Source organism: Spea bombifrons, chromosome 7 (genome assembly GCF_027358695.1).
Source record: "Spea bombifrons isolate aSpeBom1 chromosome 7, aSpeBom1.2.pri, whole genome shotgun sequence".
In the NCBI taxonomy this organism is placed as follows: Eukaryota; Metazoa; Chordata; class Amphibia; order Anura; family Pelobatidae; genus Spea; species Spea bombifrons.
The window spans coordinates 526,284-541,027 of record NC_071093.1 but is presented as its reverse complement, the minus strand read 5'-3'; the positions used below and the strand labels follow the sequence as shown (position 1 = coordinate 541,027).

General features: G+C 57.0%; 1 protein-coding gene across 4 annotated transcripts; it reads right to left on the bottom strand.

Moving 5' to 3' along the window:
• Positions 1-231: 231 nt before the first annotated feature.
• Positions 232-12,042, bottom strand: SLC12A8 (solute carrier family 12 member 8). 4 transcript variants are annotated; one of them, XM_053471002.1, is made up of 15 exons: positions 11,964-12,042; positions 11,521-11,673; positions 10,431-10,611; positions 10,156-10,302; positions 9,622-9,813; positions 9,193-9,424; positions 6,700-6,813; positions 6,133-6,220; positions 5,766-5,853; positions 3,684-3,830; positions 2,647-3,232; positions 1,892-1,989; positions 1,444-1,561; positions 1,088-1,148; positions 232-1,002 (listed from the first exon to the last, which is right to left on the bottom strand). In XM_053471002.1, the coding sequence occupies exons 3-15, from the start codon at positions 10,536-10,538 to the stop codon at positions 837-839; spliced, it is 2,145 nt and encodes a 714-aa protein (XP_053326977.1). In that variant the 5' UTR covers positions 10,539-10,611; positions 11,521-11,673; positions 11,964-12,042; the 3' UTR covers positions 232-836. The 4 variants fall into 4 exon arrangements, with proteins under 4 accessions (XP_053326977.1, XP_053326980.1, XP_053326979.1 ...); XM_053471005.1 differs by having other exon boundaries at positions 2,647-3,154; XM_053471004.1 differs by lacking the exon at positions 11,521-11,673 and having other exon boundaries at positions 11,964-12,037.
• Between the last annotated feature and the right edge of the window lie 2,702 nt (positions 12,043-14,744).

Below are 14,744 nucleotides of genomic sequence, written 5' to 3'. Positions count from 1 at the left end.
TCCCAGCACCGGACCCCCCGACCCGACGCCGGCCCCAGCACCGGACCCCCCGACACGACGCCGGCCCCAGCACCGGACCCCCCCCGACACGACGCCGGCCCCAGCACCGGACCCCCCCCCGACACGACGCCGGCCCCAGCACCGGACCCCCCAACCCGATGTCGCTCCCAGCACCGCACCCCCCCGACACGACGCCTGTCCCAGCAGAGGGGGTATTTGTCCCCCAGAGTGTTAAACTTTTTAAATCATTTATTTTCAGGGACCCCGTGAACCACCGGGGGGGGCAACTATAAACCCTGACAATGTAACCCCGCATTGTCACAAAATGTAGTTATTTAACCCCATCTTTAATACACAAAATAACGACGACAGTCTCAACCGGTTTTATCCCCTGGAACAGGGGGCCGCGGGGCAATAATCCGAGCCTCTGGCTGAGCATGATAGGAATTGTATTTCTCACAAGCTGCAGGAGAGAGGTTACCTAAAACAGTTATTGGTACTTCTCCTCATTGCATGATGGGAGTTATAGTCTCTGTAGCAGTAATTAAAGTTCACAGCAGTCACGGCGTGAGCTCTCGTGCGATGAACGCACGCCCCCCCGACTTGCCCCGCTCAGGGGTAACTCAAACGCCAATGTATTTCTTGGCACTAAATCGGAATGGAGCGCCTGCTCATCCAAGGCTCCCCTAGAGGACCGTCCCTCTGTGGGCGGGGCTGGGAGATCCTCCGCCTCCGCGGATCGGGGTGATGAGCGTAAGATTTCACGTTATAAATCTGCAGGATTAACCAGTTAGTGGCCAGGGCCCTCTGACTGCAGGCGGCGAGATCCCGGGCTCCTAGTTGAACTGATTAACGAATTGCCCCCGGCTGATGATGGACGAGCGATGGAACCGGCCACGGGACGCAAAGTCTGCGTTCTCCTCCGTCAGCTGCGTGGTCTCCATGCCGACAGAGGCGAAAGACGGGGTCACCACGAAGTGCTCCTCGGGGGGCGGCTTCTTCCTGCGGAGACAGACAAACGGGCTCAAGACCCCGGCACAAAATAACAGCCCATAGGCCGCGGCCTCGTACCACGCGCCGCACACACCTGCACGCCGTGGCTGCCACCCCACGGATCCACGAGAAGAAGCTGAAGTTCGCTGCCACCCCTGAAAAACAGAAGAGGAGAGAAAGCGATGAGAATCGGAGCCGTCGCCTCCCAAACCCCGGAAATTCTACAATCACGGGGCAGAAAGACGGGGCCTCCGATATCCAGGCTTCGGAGGGTTAATAATCACCAAAAGGGCAATTAACCCTTTCAGTTAATTACCAGAAGGGCCCCTCGAAGCCCTGGTACTGACGGCAGAGGGGGACGGGGTGTCTGGTGGGGGCATTAGGGCCGTGTGGAGACCCCCTTGTATTGTTCACATGCTTTGGGGGGGGGGGTAATTATTTTGCACCGACCTGGATTAAGTCCGGGGCTCACGCGGCCGATGTAGAAATAGAGGAGGACGGCGACGGCGATGTTTGCCAGAGCGTAAATCCACTGGATCACAAACATGATCACGATAGACAGGATGGCCTGTAACGGAAGACAATCACACGCTGCCGGAGGGGGGGTAACACGCTGCCGGAGGGGGGGTAACACGCTGCCGGAGGGGGGGTAACACGCTGCCGGAGGGGGGGGTAACACGCTGCCGGAGGGGGGGTAACACGCTGCCGGAGGGGGGGTAACACGCTGCCGGAGGGGGGGGGGTAACGCGCTGCCGGAGGGGGGGGTAACACGCTGCCGGAGGGGGGGGTAACGCGCTGCCGGAGGGGGGGGGTAACACGCTGCCGGAGGGAGGGGGTAACACGCTGCCCGAGGGGGGGTAACACGCTGCCGGGGGGGTAATTTGGAGACAATACTCACCCCCAGGAAGGAGACCCAATGATTGCAGAGCTTGGAGTAAAAGGAAGCCGACAGACTCTGGATCTCAAACCCGAGAGATTTGTTCTGGATGTTTAAATCTGCCGGAAATAACAAGTGAGCGGGGCCCGGGGCCCATAACTCAGGAGCCGATGGGCAGAGAGAGGAGAGAGAGAGGAGAGACCCGCGGCGCAAAGAGAGGAGAGACCTGCGGCGCAAAGAGAGGAGAGACCCGCGGCGCAGAGAGAGGAGAGAGAGAGACCCGCGGCGCAGAGAGAGGAGAGAGAGAGGAGAGACCCGCGGCGCAAAGAGAGGAGAGACCTGCGGCGCAAAGAGAGGAGAGACCCGCGGCGCAGAGAGAGGAGAGAGAGAGGAGAGACCCGCGGCGCAAAGAGAGGAGAGAGAGGAGAGACCCGCGGCGCAAAGAGAGGAGAGAGAGGAGAGACCCGCGGCGCAGAGAGAGGAGAGAGAGAGGAGAGACCCGCGGCGCAAAGAGAGGAGAGAGAGGAGAGACCCGCGGCGCAAAGAGAGGAGAGACCCGCGGCGCAAAGAGAGGAGAGACCCGCGGCGCAGAGAGAGGAGAGACCCGCGGCGCAGAGAGAGGAGAGACCCGCGGCGCAGAGAGAGGAGAGACCCGCCGCGCAGAGAGAGAGAGGAGAGACCCGCGGCGCAGAGAGAGAGGGAGAGACCCGCGGCGCAGAGAGAGAGACCCGCCGCGCAGAGAGAGAGGGAGAGAGAGACTCGTGAAATAAAATTACCTTCTTTGCTCTCGGCCCCTGACTGCGGGTCCTCGGTGAACGTTTGGTCCTCGGCCCTCCTCCGGTCGTCCGGCTCCTCCGCGCCCTCGGGGGGGTACGGGGCTCGCTCGTCCGGCGGTGTGCCCGGCGCCGCGTCCTCCGGCCGCTCCTGGAAGTCTAGCTGGAAGCTGTCCTGCAGGGTCTCCTTGGCCGGCTTCCGGGCCCTCCGCGCTTTCTTGGCCCTTTTCGGGTCGGGGTCCTGCGGTTGGTCGGCGGCCGCGGCATCGCCGGCTCGGAAGAGTTGATCCATGTCTCTGGTGAACTCCAGCAGGGTCCCGTTGGAGCCGTAGCCGGCGCTTTTATTGAGGATGAGCGGCTGGGCAGAGCTCGGGGTCCGGGGGCCGACTCTCCGCGCCTTCTGGGGGCCGCGCTGCAGGCCGTAGCTCATGGTCACCGAGAAGTAGGAATAGTCCACGGCGCTGTACGTCAGCATGAAGTTTATGGTAACGATCGGCGCCAGGATGTTCACCTGGCCGATGAAGACGAAGGCCATGGTCAGAACGCCGGTCAGGAAGATCGCGGCCACCGGGGTCTTATTTGGACCTTTCTGTGACCCGGGGAGGAAAAAGGGGTTCGTTATTAAATGAGGTTTTATTTCCGCAATTCAGGACGGATCTCAAAATTCACTGAAACTTCCTGCAGCGGGCGGCAGCCGGTGGCAGAGCCAGGATCACCTGATCAATTTCCCCTCCCCTACAAAGGCTGCCGGAACCAATCAGCAACAATAGGAGAGATAATTTAATGGGGAGGAATAATCCTGCAGATCCCGAGAACAGGAAGTTAAGATGGCAGCTCCCGTAAGGGGGGGGGGGTCATAATATATATATTGCTTATTAGGATCTAAAACACCGACCCCCCCCATGACTGCAAACTGCAATAAAACCCCACAAATACCTTATGAACAACCCCCCCAGCCCCCCTGGATAAGATGCCCCTTATTGCCTGCACGTTTAACCCTTTCTGCCTTCGTTTCTTTTTCCCGTTGCAATAAAACCGACCCCGTGAGCGAGGAAGGCGAGGGCCGGGATAACCTCCTCCTGCGCGATGCACTGAAGGATTCTGGGGGCGCCGTAAAGACCCCCCATGCAGGAGGCGAGCGACGAGATATACAGCCCCAGGAGGAAGAGGAAGCCCACCAGGGACACCTGCGGACGAGACAAAAGGGTCCGGGTTACGCAACCGAGCGACTACCCCGAGAGAAGTAATTACCCCATCCGGGGGTAACACCGCCACTGGGGGACACACATTCACCCCACGTTACACCAGCATGCCGGCCCCGGAGGGTTAACCCCCGAATAAACCATTCCGGGGGGGGGGAGGCTGTGAGCGCAGCGCCGGTTATTAGCCGGCTGAGTGTTAAAGCCTCGCTCTGCTGCAGATTACGGTAAGCTGAGCGGATCCACGTGAAGCGCATTATACCGCGTGGCTGATCCACGTGTGCGTGACACGCCAGGGACACGGCATCGAAACGTGCTACCCGAGAACACGCGGAGTGATGGGCGTTACCCGCTCCTTTGCATGCGGAGTGATGGGAGTTACCCGCTCCTTTGCATGCGGAGTGATGGGAGTTACGCGCTCCTTTGCATGCGGAGTGATGGGAGTTGCCCGCTCCTTTGCATGCGGAGTGATGGGAGTTACCCGCTCCTTTGCATGCGGAGTGATGGGAGTTACCCGCTCCTTTGCATGCGGAGTGATGGGAGTTACCCGCTCCTTTGCATGCGGAGTGATGGGAGTTACCCGCTCCTTTGCATGCGGAGTGATGGGAGTTGCCCGCTCCTTTGCATGCGGAGTGATGGGAGTTGCCCGCTCCTTTGCATGCGGAGTGATGGGAGTTACCCGCTCCTTTGCATGCGGAGTGATGGGAGTTACCCGCTCCTTTGCATGCGGAGTGATGGGAGTTGCCCGCTCCTTTGCATGCGGAGTGATGGGAGTTGCCCGCTCCTTTGCATGCGGAGTGATGGGAGTTACCCGCTCCTTTGCATGCGGAGTGATGGGAGTTACCCGCTCCTTTGCATGCGGAGTGATGGGAGTTGCCCGCTCCTTTGCATGCGGAGTGATGGGAGTTACCCGCTCCTTTGCATGCGGAGTGATGGGAGTTGCCCGCTCCTTTGCATGCGGAGTGATGGGAGTTACCCGCTCCTTTGCATGCGGAGTGATGGGAGTTACCCGCTCCTTTGCATGCGGAGTGATGGGAGTTACCCGCTCCTTTGCATGCGGAGTGATGGGAGTTACCCGCTCCTTTGCATGCGGAGTGATGGGAGTTGCCCGCTCCTTTGCATGCGGAGTGATGGGAGTTGCCCGCTCCTTTGCATGCGGAGTGATGGGAGTTGCCCGCTCCTTTGCATGCGGAGTGATGGGAGTTACCCGCTCCTTTGCATGCGGAGTGATGGGCGTTACCCGCTCCTTTGCATGCGGAGTGATGGGAGTTACCCGCTCCTTTGCATGCGGAGTGATGGGAGTTGCCCGCTCCTTTGCATGCGGAGTGATGGGAGTTGCCCGCTCCTTTGCATGCGGAGTGATGGGCGTTACCCGCTCCTTTGCATGCGGAGTGATGGGAGTTACCCGCTCCTTTGCATGCGGAGTGATGGGAGTTGCCCGCTCCTTTGCATGCGGAGTGATGGGAGTTGCCCGCTCCTTTGCATGCGGAGTGATGGGAGTTACCCGCTCCTTTGCATGCGGAGTGATGGGAGTTGCCCGCTCCTTTGCATGCGGAGTGATGGGAGTTACCCGCTCCTTTGCATGCGGAGTGATGGGCGTTACCCGCTCCTTTGCATGCGGAGTGATGGGAGTTACCCGCTCCTTTGCATGCGGAGTGATGGGAGTTACCCGCTCCTTTGCATGCGGAGTGATGGGAGTTGCCCGCTCCTTTGCATGCGGAGTGATGGGAGTTGCCCGCTCCTTTGCATGCGGAGTGATGGGAGTTGCCCGCTCCTTTGCATGCGGAGTGATGGGAGTTGCCCGCTCCTTTGCATGCGGAGTGATGGGAGTTGCCCGCTCCTTTGCATGCGGAGTGATGGGAGTTGCCCGCTCCTTTGCATGCGGAGTGATGGGAGTTACGCGCTCTCTTGCCGCTGACTCACCTTTTCCGCGATCATGAACTCGTAGCGGAGGAACTCGCGGGAACAAATCGCCCCGAGGAGGAAGACAAAGACGATGTACAGAAACCACCTGTGAACAAGCAGAGAGTCTGTGTGAGGGTGAGAACGGCGCAGCGCATGCACGGCAGGGATGCCGGTTCTAGAGTAATTGCTAATATTTTGTGGGGTAACATTTCTACCCCAAACCCCCCCCCCCCCGGGGTAACTGGGAGTCTGGAGGCATTTCGGTTTCTCCCTCCAGCTTCATCCGGAGACTTCTGTGCCGGACGTTTCTGAGACTTCGATGCGGACGTTTTATTGCCCCGCGTGAGGGCAGAACCCGGCCCTCACCCCTCCAGCTTCCACTTACGAGATGGCGATGGCGGCCAGGGACCCCAGCGGGATGTCGGAGGCCGGCCGCTTCAGGTCTCCGCTCATATTGAAGCCGGCCATGACTCCTACGAGACAAACGGCGTTAAAGGGGCCGCGCCGCGCAGGCATACCGTCAGACATCATTAACCCCGTAAACAGCGGGGGGGCAATTTGCTCTTTTGCGGAGCTGAATTGCTGATCTTTTAACCCTTGCGGGCCCAGCCGATTATTTAACGAGAAATGAGTCGGTCGCTTCCTGTTTCCAAACCCCATTTTGGGTTTAAATCACCCCTTTTTGGTGTATTTAAGTGGCCTGTTTTTAAAGTGCCGGAGCCAAGAGCTCTGCTGAGTATTTAATGGTATTAACCACGTCTCAGACTAATCCACGGGCTCATCGCCATGGTAACGGGCGTAATCAGCTTTAATTCCACCTCACTCCCGCCATATGCGATGCGGATTACAGGCCGGGGCCGCGATGGCGTGAAGGGGCCGCGGTGTCTTTTCCGTGGGAGACATTCCCGCCCCAGCCGCCGGAATTGCCCCGGGTGAGGGCAGATGTCGGTACCTGTGGCTGTTGGGAAAAACACCCCAAACACGGTGAAGAAGGTCTCCCCGGGGCTGTAGTCCGGGAACGTGTTGTTACGCAGGAGCTCCTCGGAGTACCCGACGAAGCCGTGATCTGCAGGGGAGGGAACACGCAACAGCATCAGTGCACGGCTCAAACACGCGTGTTCTGTACCACATCTGCCAAGTGGCCCTGTTCAGTATCTCCAATCCCTCTTTGGTCCCTAAATGCTGGATCCCCCTCTCCTAGGAGCTCAGATAGCCCCGCCACGGTGACCCCCCACCGCCACCACGGTGACCCCCCACCAATCCTACCCCCCACCGCCACCACGGTGACCCCCCCACCAATCCTACCCCCCACCGCCACCACGGTGACCCCCCCACCAATACTACCCCCCCCGCCGCCACGGTGACCCCCCCACCAATACTAAAACCACCCCCCCTGCCGCCACAGTGACCCCCCACCGATACAAACCCCCACCACGTTGACCCCCCACCAATACTACCCCCCCTGTCACCACGGTGACTCCCCACCAATACTACCCCCCCTGTCGCCACAGTGTCCCCCCCACCGATACTACCCCCTCGCCACAGTGACCCCCACTGATACTACCCCCCCACACACACTATGCCGACCCTCCACCGATACTACCCCTGCCACACTGATCCTCACAAATCCTACCCCCCCCCCCCCAGCTTATTGTCACATGCAGCGTACAGAGCGAGGTCTGATCTCTCCGGTTCACATCCTGCGGGGGGGGGGGGCGGCTCCTAACACTTCCTGTTTATTTAACAAATCATAGACCCCCCCCCCACCAGCCAGGGGCCACAGTCAGCCTCGGCGATGCGGGGGCCCCAGGATGACGAGCGATTATTCAGAGGCGACAACAATGAGGGGAGGGAGAGTTTCTGTATCAGAGAAGCAGGAAAAACAATGCGGGGCCCACCCTGCCGGGCGGCTGATTACAGAGCGGGAGGGGGGGGCATTAACCCTTTCAATGCCAGGGGAGTTTCTCAATGCTCCATAAATGAATAAAACATCTCTCTGAAAGCCCCTTCTTCCCAGATGGACGGGTGGGTTACAGCAACTTAATGCAAGGAAGTTTTACTTTACTGAGAGGGTGGTAGATAAGAGGACCAGCCTCCCAGCAGAGGTGGTAGAGGGTAATACAGTGAGGGTATTAAACATGCGCCGGATAGACATACGGCTCCTGAATCTAAGACGAGACCAACGACTGATTAAGGTCTTTGCAGACTAGACGGGGGCCGCCGGGGGCCGACCTGGCGGCGGGTTTTGGGTTTAATTCTGTGCAGGTTTTTTCTCCCCCGGCGAGTTATTTGCTTATCGTTTATTCCGCTGCTTTTAAAATCTCAGCCGCCCGCTCCGGCAGCTTCCTACCCCACACGCCGGGATGCCGTCCAATCAGGGCGTCACAGGTCAGACCCTCGTCTTGTATGATGTCATGCAGTTTCTATGTGCTGTAATTGGAAAAAGCTGCACGACACGCCCTGCGCTGACCGACACACACATATTACATACACATACTACATATATACACATATTACATACACATACTACATATATACACATACTACATATTTACACATATTAAATACACATACTACATATGTACACATATTACATACTACATATTACATACACATACTACATATATACACATACTACATATTTACACATATTAAATACACATACTACATATATACACATATTACATATATACACATACTACATATTACATACTACATATTACATACACATACTACATATTACATACACACACACACACATTACATATAACACACACACACACACTACATTACATACATTCACACACATTACACACGCGTGGCTCCGTGCACAACTTGCCCCTTAACCTCAGGGACTCGGGGGGGGGGGTCAGGGGCAGGAAGCCTGGAACCGGGATGGAACCAAAATGTCAAACACATCCTTCCTGACCCCGCAGGACGGGCAACACCCGCCACTGTAACCCTTCGTGCGCCGCGGCGGGGTATTAACCCTCACACTCATCCTGCGAAACCCGATCACCGAACGGAGATTTTAATTGGAAAATACGAAAATTCACATAAAACCAGAAATGAACATTTATAAAGGAGGCCCCCGGCGGACGGGGTCAAGGATGCTCGGGGGGCGGGGGTATTAAGGGTAAAAGGGGCAGCAGAGAGTATACCGGAGGCAGCATTCCTTTCTCTCCATCTAAAAAGGATCATTTAGGGAAATCTGGGCGAGTTGATGCCCCCCCCCCATGCCATGGGGCACAAACTGAGACCCTCGGGCTCTAATTATCCGGGACGGAGCGAGTCTGCCCCCGTGTGGCACTTCACTGGACAGCAGCTCATGGAGTCAGTTGATGCCACCGGCCGGGGGCATTAGACTGACCAAGCAGTGACATCACGGGGGGGGGGGTCGTTGCAGCACTGGGGGGCTCGGAATGATTGTAAGCGGCGGGTTTACCTGGATCCAGGTGAGTGAAGGACCCGATGACGAAGTCCAGCGTGGAGACGGCCAGCAGGAGGAGCAGCAGCAGCTGCAGCCGGATGATCCATTTCACGCCGGCCAGGTTAATGGCCAACAGCCCCAGGAGCACGGCCAGCGAGATGCCCCTCACGGCCCAGATGTTCTCCAGGCGGAGCACGTCGGCGATGGATTCCGCGAAGCCCGTGATGTACATGGCGCCTGCAACACACTGAGCCGGCGGCCGTCAGAGCGCGGGGGCCACCAAACCAACGCCACGGCTACCGGGCAACACTAGCCACGGGCATCATCAATTCGAGAAGTGTCTGCGTACCACGCGCGGACACTCACCCCCCCCCGTCCCACTGCCACTCACCCCCCCCCCGTCCCACTGCCACTCACCACCCCCCCCGTCCCACTGCCACTCACCTGCCCAAATATATAAAGCAGGCCGACCGTGCCCCCGACTTTGCCCCCCAGCACAGTGGAAATCATGGAGTAGACGCCGCCGCTGCCAATGCTGCATCTCTCGCACACCCCGATACCGGACAGCACCGTGACCAGCGCCACCACGATGACAAACGACACCAGGAACATCCCCAGCAGAACCCCCGTGTTCCCCTGCAACAAAACCAGAGCGCTCAGCCATGCGACGGCTGCAGGGAACGCAAATCATCACACGGACCTTCCCACAGCTACATCCAGCAACGCGGTGCCAGCGTGGCCCTTACCACGCGGCCTTCTGTCAGACAGAATACCTCCGTCTTAATCAACCAGAAGGACTCTCTGACTAATGTAAGTCTATGGAGGAACGGACTTCATTAGCATCGCCATAAAGCATCAGCTCGGTGTTCCCGCCACAGGACAGACATCTCAGTGGCACACGGCATCGACTCCATCGACTGGCAAAACTCACCCCCCACCCCCAGCAGCTTTCATTACCAGACATACCACGACACTCACCACGAGCCACCCCGTCCGCAGGAATAACACCACCCCAAAAATATTGATCATGCAGGAGGTGAAGACGCCGTCCCACGTCCCGAAGAGAACCGGCTCCCAGACAAACAGCTGGATCTTCCACCATGGCCGAGACTGCAGCTGAGACACCTGCGGGGCGGAAGGACAGACACGTGGATGGGTACGGAGGGCGAGACAGCCCGACACGAGCCACGCAGAGAGACGGCCCCGGCCGACAGAGCCCACGCGGTGAGACGGCCCAGGCGTTCGGTGTTAACCTGCGCATCTTCATGGAATAAATCTTTAACGCTCTCGCTTCCACTCATACTCCCGTTGAGTGCTGTTGGCTTGGTCACCCCCATTGTATCTTCCATCACGTGGCTCATGTCAAATCCAAGGCGTCAGACACACAGGTCCACGTGGTGGGGCCAAGTGAGCTGCGTTGGGCTCCCGCGCATCCTGCAACAAAGTGACAATAAGAGACAGTTTGCGATTATATGCGATTGCCACGTGACAGCGCGGAGTATCCCCTATCAGTCTTTCTGATGGCCACGAGTACCGGGATGATGCGGCCGCATGAAACGTGGATCTGGGGGCCCCGCGTGAACCAAACCCGACCGGGATAAAGTGACCCCGCGAATCCAGGATCCCCGCCGTCTCACTGCAGGCAGGGCCACTAAGAGCTCACGGACCCCGTAAGCGATCCTCCTTCGCAGGGTCTCATTCCTTCAAGGAAGCCGGAGCTGGAGTTACTGGGACGTGGTGGGTCTGCCCAGTTAGCAAACTGGAGCTTACGCAATGTTTACCCAGCAGGCCACGCCGGCTGTACAGGATTCCCGCACTCAGAGGGAGACGTGGACCTATGGCTGCTTCCAGACTACAACTCCCATTATCCTTCTGCATTTCACATTATGGAAATTGTAGTCATGAGTTCTCGCTCACTTTTATCCGTCCATACGGTGCGCCACGCGTGGTCCCCCCCCCCGACACCTAATCTGCCTTTCCCAGAACGCGGCGGCCACAAACCGGATCCGTGAACAAAAAGCCAGGAAAGTGGCGCCTCTCAGAAATCGGCGAGTTTATTGGATTTTTGTATCTGACAAAGTTGCCGTCCTAAGTGAGCGCGTGGGGTCCGGAGCAGACCCCGCCACGGCTCAGTAACAGCCACTGCGCAAATCATTACGGAAGGCTATTTCATTACACGACCCCCCCTCCCCGCTGCCAAGTACGAAAATCGCAAATAATAAATGATCCGGATTATAGAAAACAACAATAAATGTAAACGTGGCATACGAGATACGTGGATACATTCAGATACTTTGTATAATATTCCCGCCGTGCGTTATAATTGCCCCCCAGGTCTGGTACCTGCTAATCCCGGAGTCTCTTCACCAACGTGTGGCTCCCAGCGACCAAACCTCCAGACTTAGAGCCACGTCCGTGTCAGGAGACGTAATCTGCGGAGCCCGGATTCCACGGCCCTTTAGGACGGTGCAGTTAACCCTTTAGTGAGCTCATTACCTGCACAGGAATGAGAGAAATCCTAAAACCCCGTAAGGACCGGAATCGCCGGTAATTCTGGTTAGACAGCCACGCGCCACATACTGCCTAACAGGGGCCGATAAATGTGGCTGGGGGGAGGCTTTCCATTTATTTCTATAGCGCCAGCAGATTCCTTAGCGCTGGTTACAATAGGGGGATCGTGAAAATTAACTTTAAAAGAGTAGTGCGCTCCTGGCGTTGCTTCTCGGAGTCAGCCCCACAGCCTTCAGGATCTCCTGACATGAAGACATGAGCCTGAACCACTTCACAGACCTTTCATGGAGCAGCTTCCCAGCAGGGGAGGTAAGGATGAGGACACGCGTCTGGAGGCACAGCGCCGTCCGTTCGTCCGTCCGGAGACAGAGTGTCAGCTCTGGGACCAGCTGGGTGACTCTGTAACATGGAGGCCACGCGAGGGTCACACGGTAAAACTGCTTCTGTTTTCTTGGAATTCCCAGGGCATTTAACCCCGTGTTACCCCTGAGGTGAAAGAATTGCCCCAGCGCCCCTCCCTGTGGGAATGTGGCACCTGCTGCTGACACGAAGCTCCTCTGGGAAGTCGCTCCTGTCTCCGGAGGGTTAATCTGAGAGGCTTTCGCTGCTCAGTAAACCCCGTCTTCCAGCACCTGCAGGGTTAAGGAAGGTAAACGTGGCGTCACCTGAGCACCTGCCCCACGTGGCTGCCTCCTCCTTGTACCCGGATCCAGGCTCCTGACTTTAATTCCCTCCGACATCTGCCAGCAGCTGCCTGAGGGTGATAGGTGCCCCCACCAACCGGTGCCGGTAAAATATTAATACCCCCCCAGAGAAAGGTGGCACCCAGCCACTAAACATCACCGTCAGGACCGTGGCCCTCGAGGGGGCAAATCAAGTGGCCCCACCTAACTGGTTAAACCTGATCCTTCGCCTGCCTCTCAAACCAGTGGATCTGAGCGTCCAGGCCTGTCCTCGGGGGCCAGGATTTCTGTAATTATTGTCACCCTGGAAGCTTCCCGGGGCCACTCGCCGCGTTCTGTATGAACGGTGGGTAACGGGCGGTGCTACACGTGGAGCAATTGCCATGGCAACCAACACAGCGTTCCTCTTGACTCCGTCACCATGCTGGGATTGAAATGTTATTTACCGATTTGTTTTGATGCTCGCAGGACTCTCTACACCTTTCCTCAACCCGTTCTCTTTAGATTGTAAGCTTGTGAGCCGAGCGTTGTGTGTCCCGTGTCTTATGTCCCTCCGGCTGCGGACCCCCTAGAAGCTTTATGTCTCTGACGAGGATTACTTCTAACCGGCGGATCAATGTTTGAACCCAAAGGGTATGTTTTGTTTTAGAGGGTGTGGTTAGAGGGTGTGGTTAGAGGCGGGGCTGGGGCGGGGCTGCTTGGGTAACTCCTTTATTAGAAGAATAATGGGGTTTATTTCCCCCGTTTAATTTATAAAGCCGCTTCCTGCTGTTTCTATACACATTATCGGGGCTTTTAACCCTGCGATCCCCTCATACCCAGCAAACATTCTCACCTCCTAGAAAAGAGATTTCAGAGTCCTCAGGAGTGCGAGAGCTTCGGGGCCCATTCTCAGAGAGCGTCGAAGGAACCCAAATATCAGAGACGAGACCACCAGAGACAGACCCCCCATAGCCGGAGCCCCCAGCACACAGGTTTGCAGTGGTGTGTGGGAGGCCGGGCGACCCCCCCCGCCGCCATTTCTTTTACTGAACAGGAGACTCGTGTGACGCCATTATATTCAGGTTCCTTGCATTGATACATAAAGGTGATGAGATTTATCTGAGATGGGGTCTGGTTTTATTTTTGTACTGCGCTACTGCCTACGGTGAAATGTGTCGTTTATGACTTCATTGCTGCTCAGTTACAGGTCTTTTACCAGAACGGCGGCGGTTACCGGCCCCGGCCCCCCGCCACAACTACCCCAATTGTAAACGCACGCTATTTATGAGTTGAGAGGATCACACGACCGTGCGGGGGGCTCCACACTTTTGTACCCAAATCCAGCATTAAGAACCATTTCCCAGAAATTAGTCTTTATTCACGTATTTCTTTCAGGGAATGGTTAATTGTCACGTGACACGAACACAGCCGCTGATTGGCTGAGACTGAAAAGACTTTGAAAGCTTCCGCGTCGCGCTAAACCTTCAAGGGAAAGAATAAAATGAAATGATTTGCTTAATAATAATAATAATAATAATAATCGGTGCGATGTTTTATTCACTGGAACAGCAGCTTTAGCAGAGGAGCGAGATAAATAAGCAGGCAGCGCGGGGTTAATGAGGTCACCAACTTTATTTGGATGTCGTTTCCTCGCCAGAGAGCAAAAAAAATAAAAGAAACAGAATAATCCACGGAATCCGGTGAAATCCGGTGAAATCGGCGCCCGTTCCCTCCGCCGACAAACGCTACGTAGAAAAGACCCCGGCGTACGAAACGCAGAGGAGACTCGTGAGGCCTCCCGCGCGGTATAAGAAAGGACCGCCATTAAAAACACCCCCCCCCCTATAAAAACATACAAATTACAAGGTGATAATCCCCACGCGTTTCAAAAAGCGCCAATTCTTTGTCACGTGACCCTCGGCGAGCAGAAAATCTCTGGAGAGAAATAACCCCCTGAGCCCCCAAATACTGCGGGGACCCCCCCCCGGGGCCCGGATCACGGAGCGGCAGCCGGATTCGCTGCCCACGGCGTCGTTTTGCTCACACGTTACACGCGTGGGGGCTTCGGAAACTCGAGGGAACCCGGAAACCAAAGCGAGGATTTCGCTCCCCGACTGCAGAGAAACGCGCCGGGCGAATCCCATCACCCTCAGCCGCGCTCATTCCACAAAAACCGCACTAAGGAAAAAGAGCCTGGATTTATAGAAATATTTGAAAGAAACAACAAGCGATCCGGGTGACGAGATTAACGGGAACACCGGACGTACCGGCTACAGCCACGATGCGGCTCGAAGCCACGGCTCCCGGACATGCGCGGGGGGGCTCTCTGCCGGCGGGACGCGGGGGGGGGGGCTCTCAGCCGGTGGGATGCGGGGGGCTCGGCGTATAATA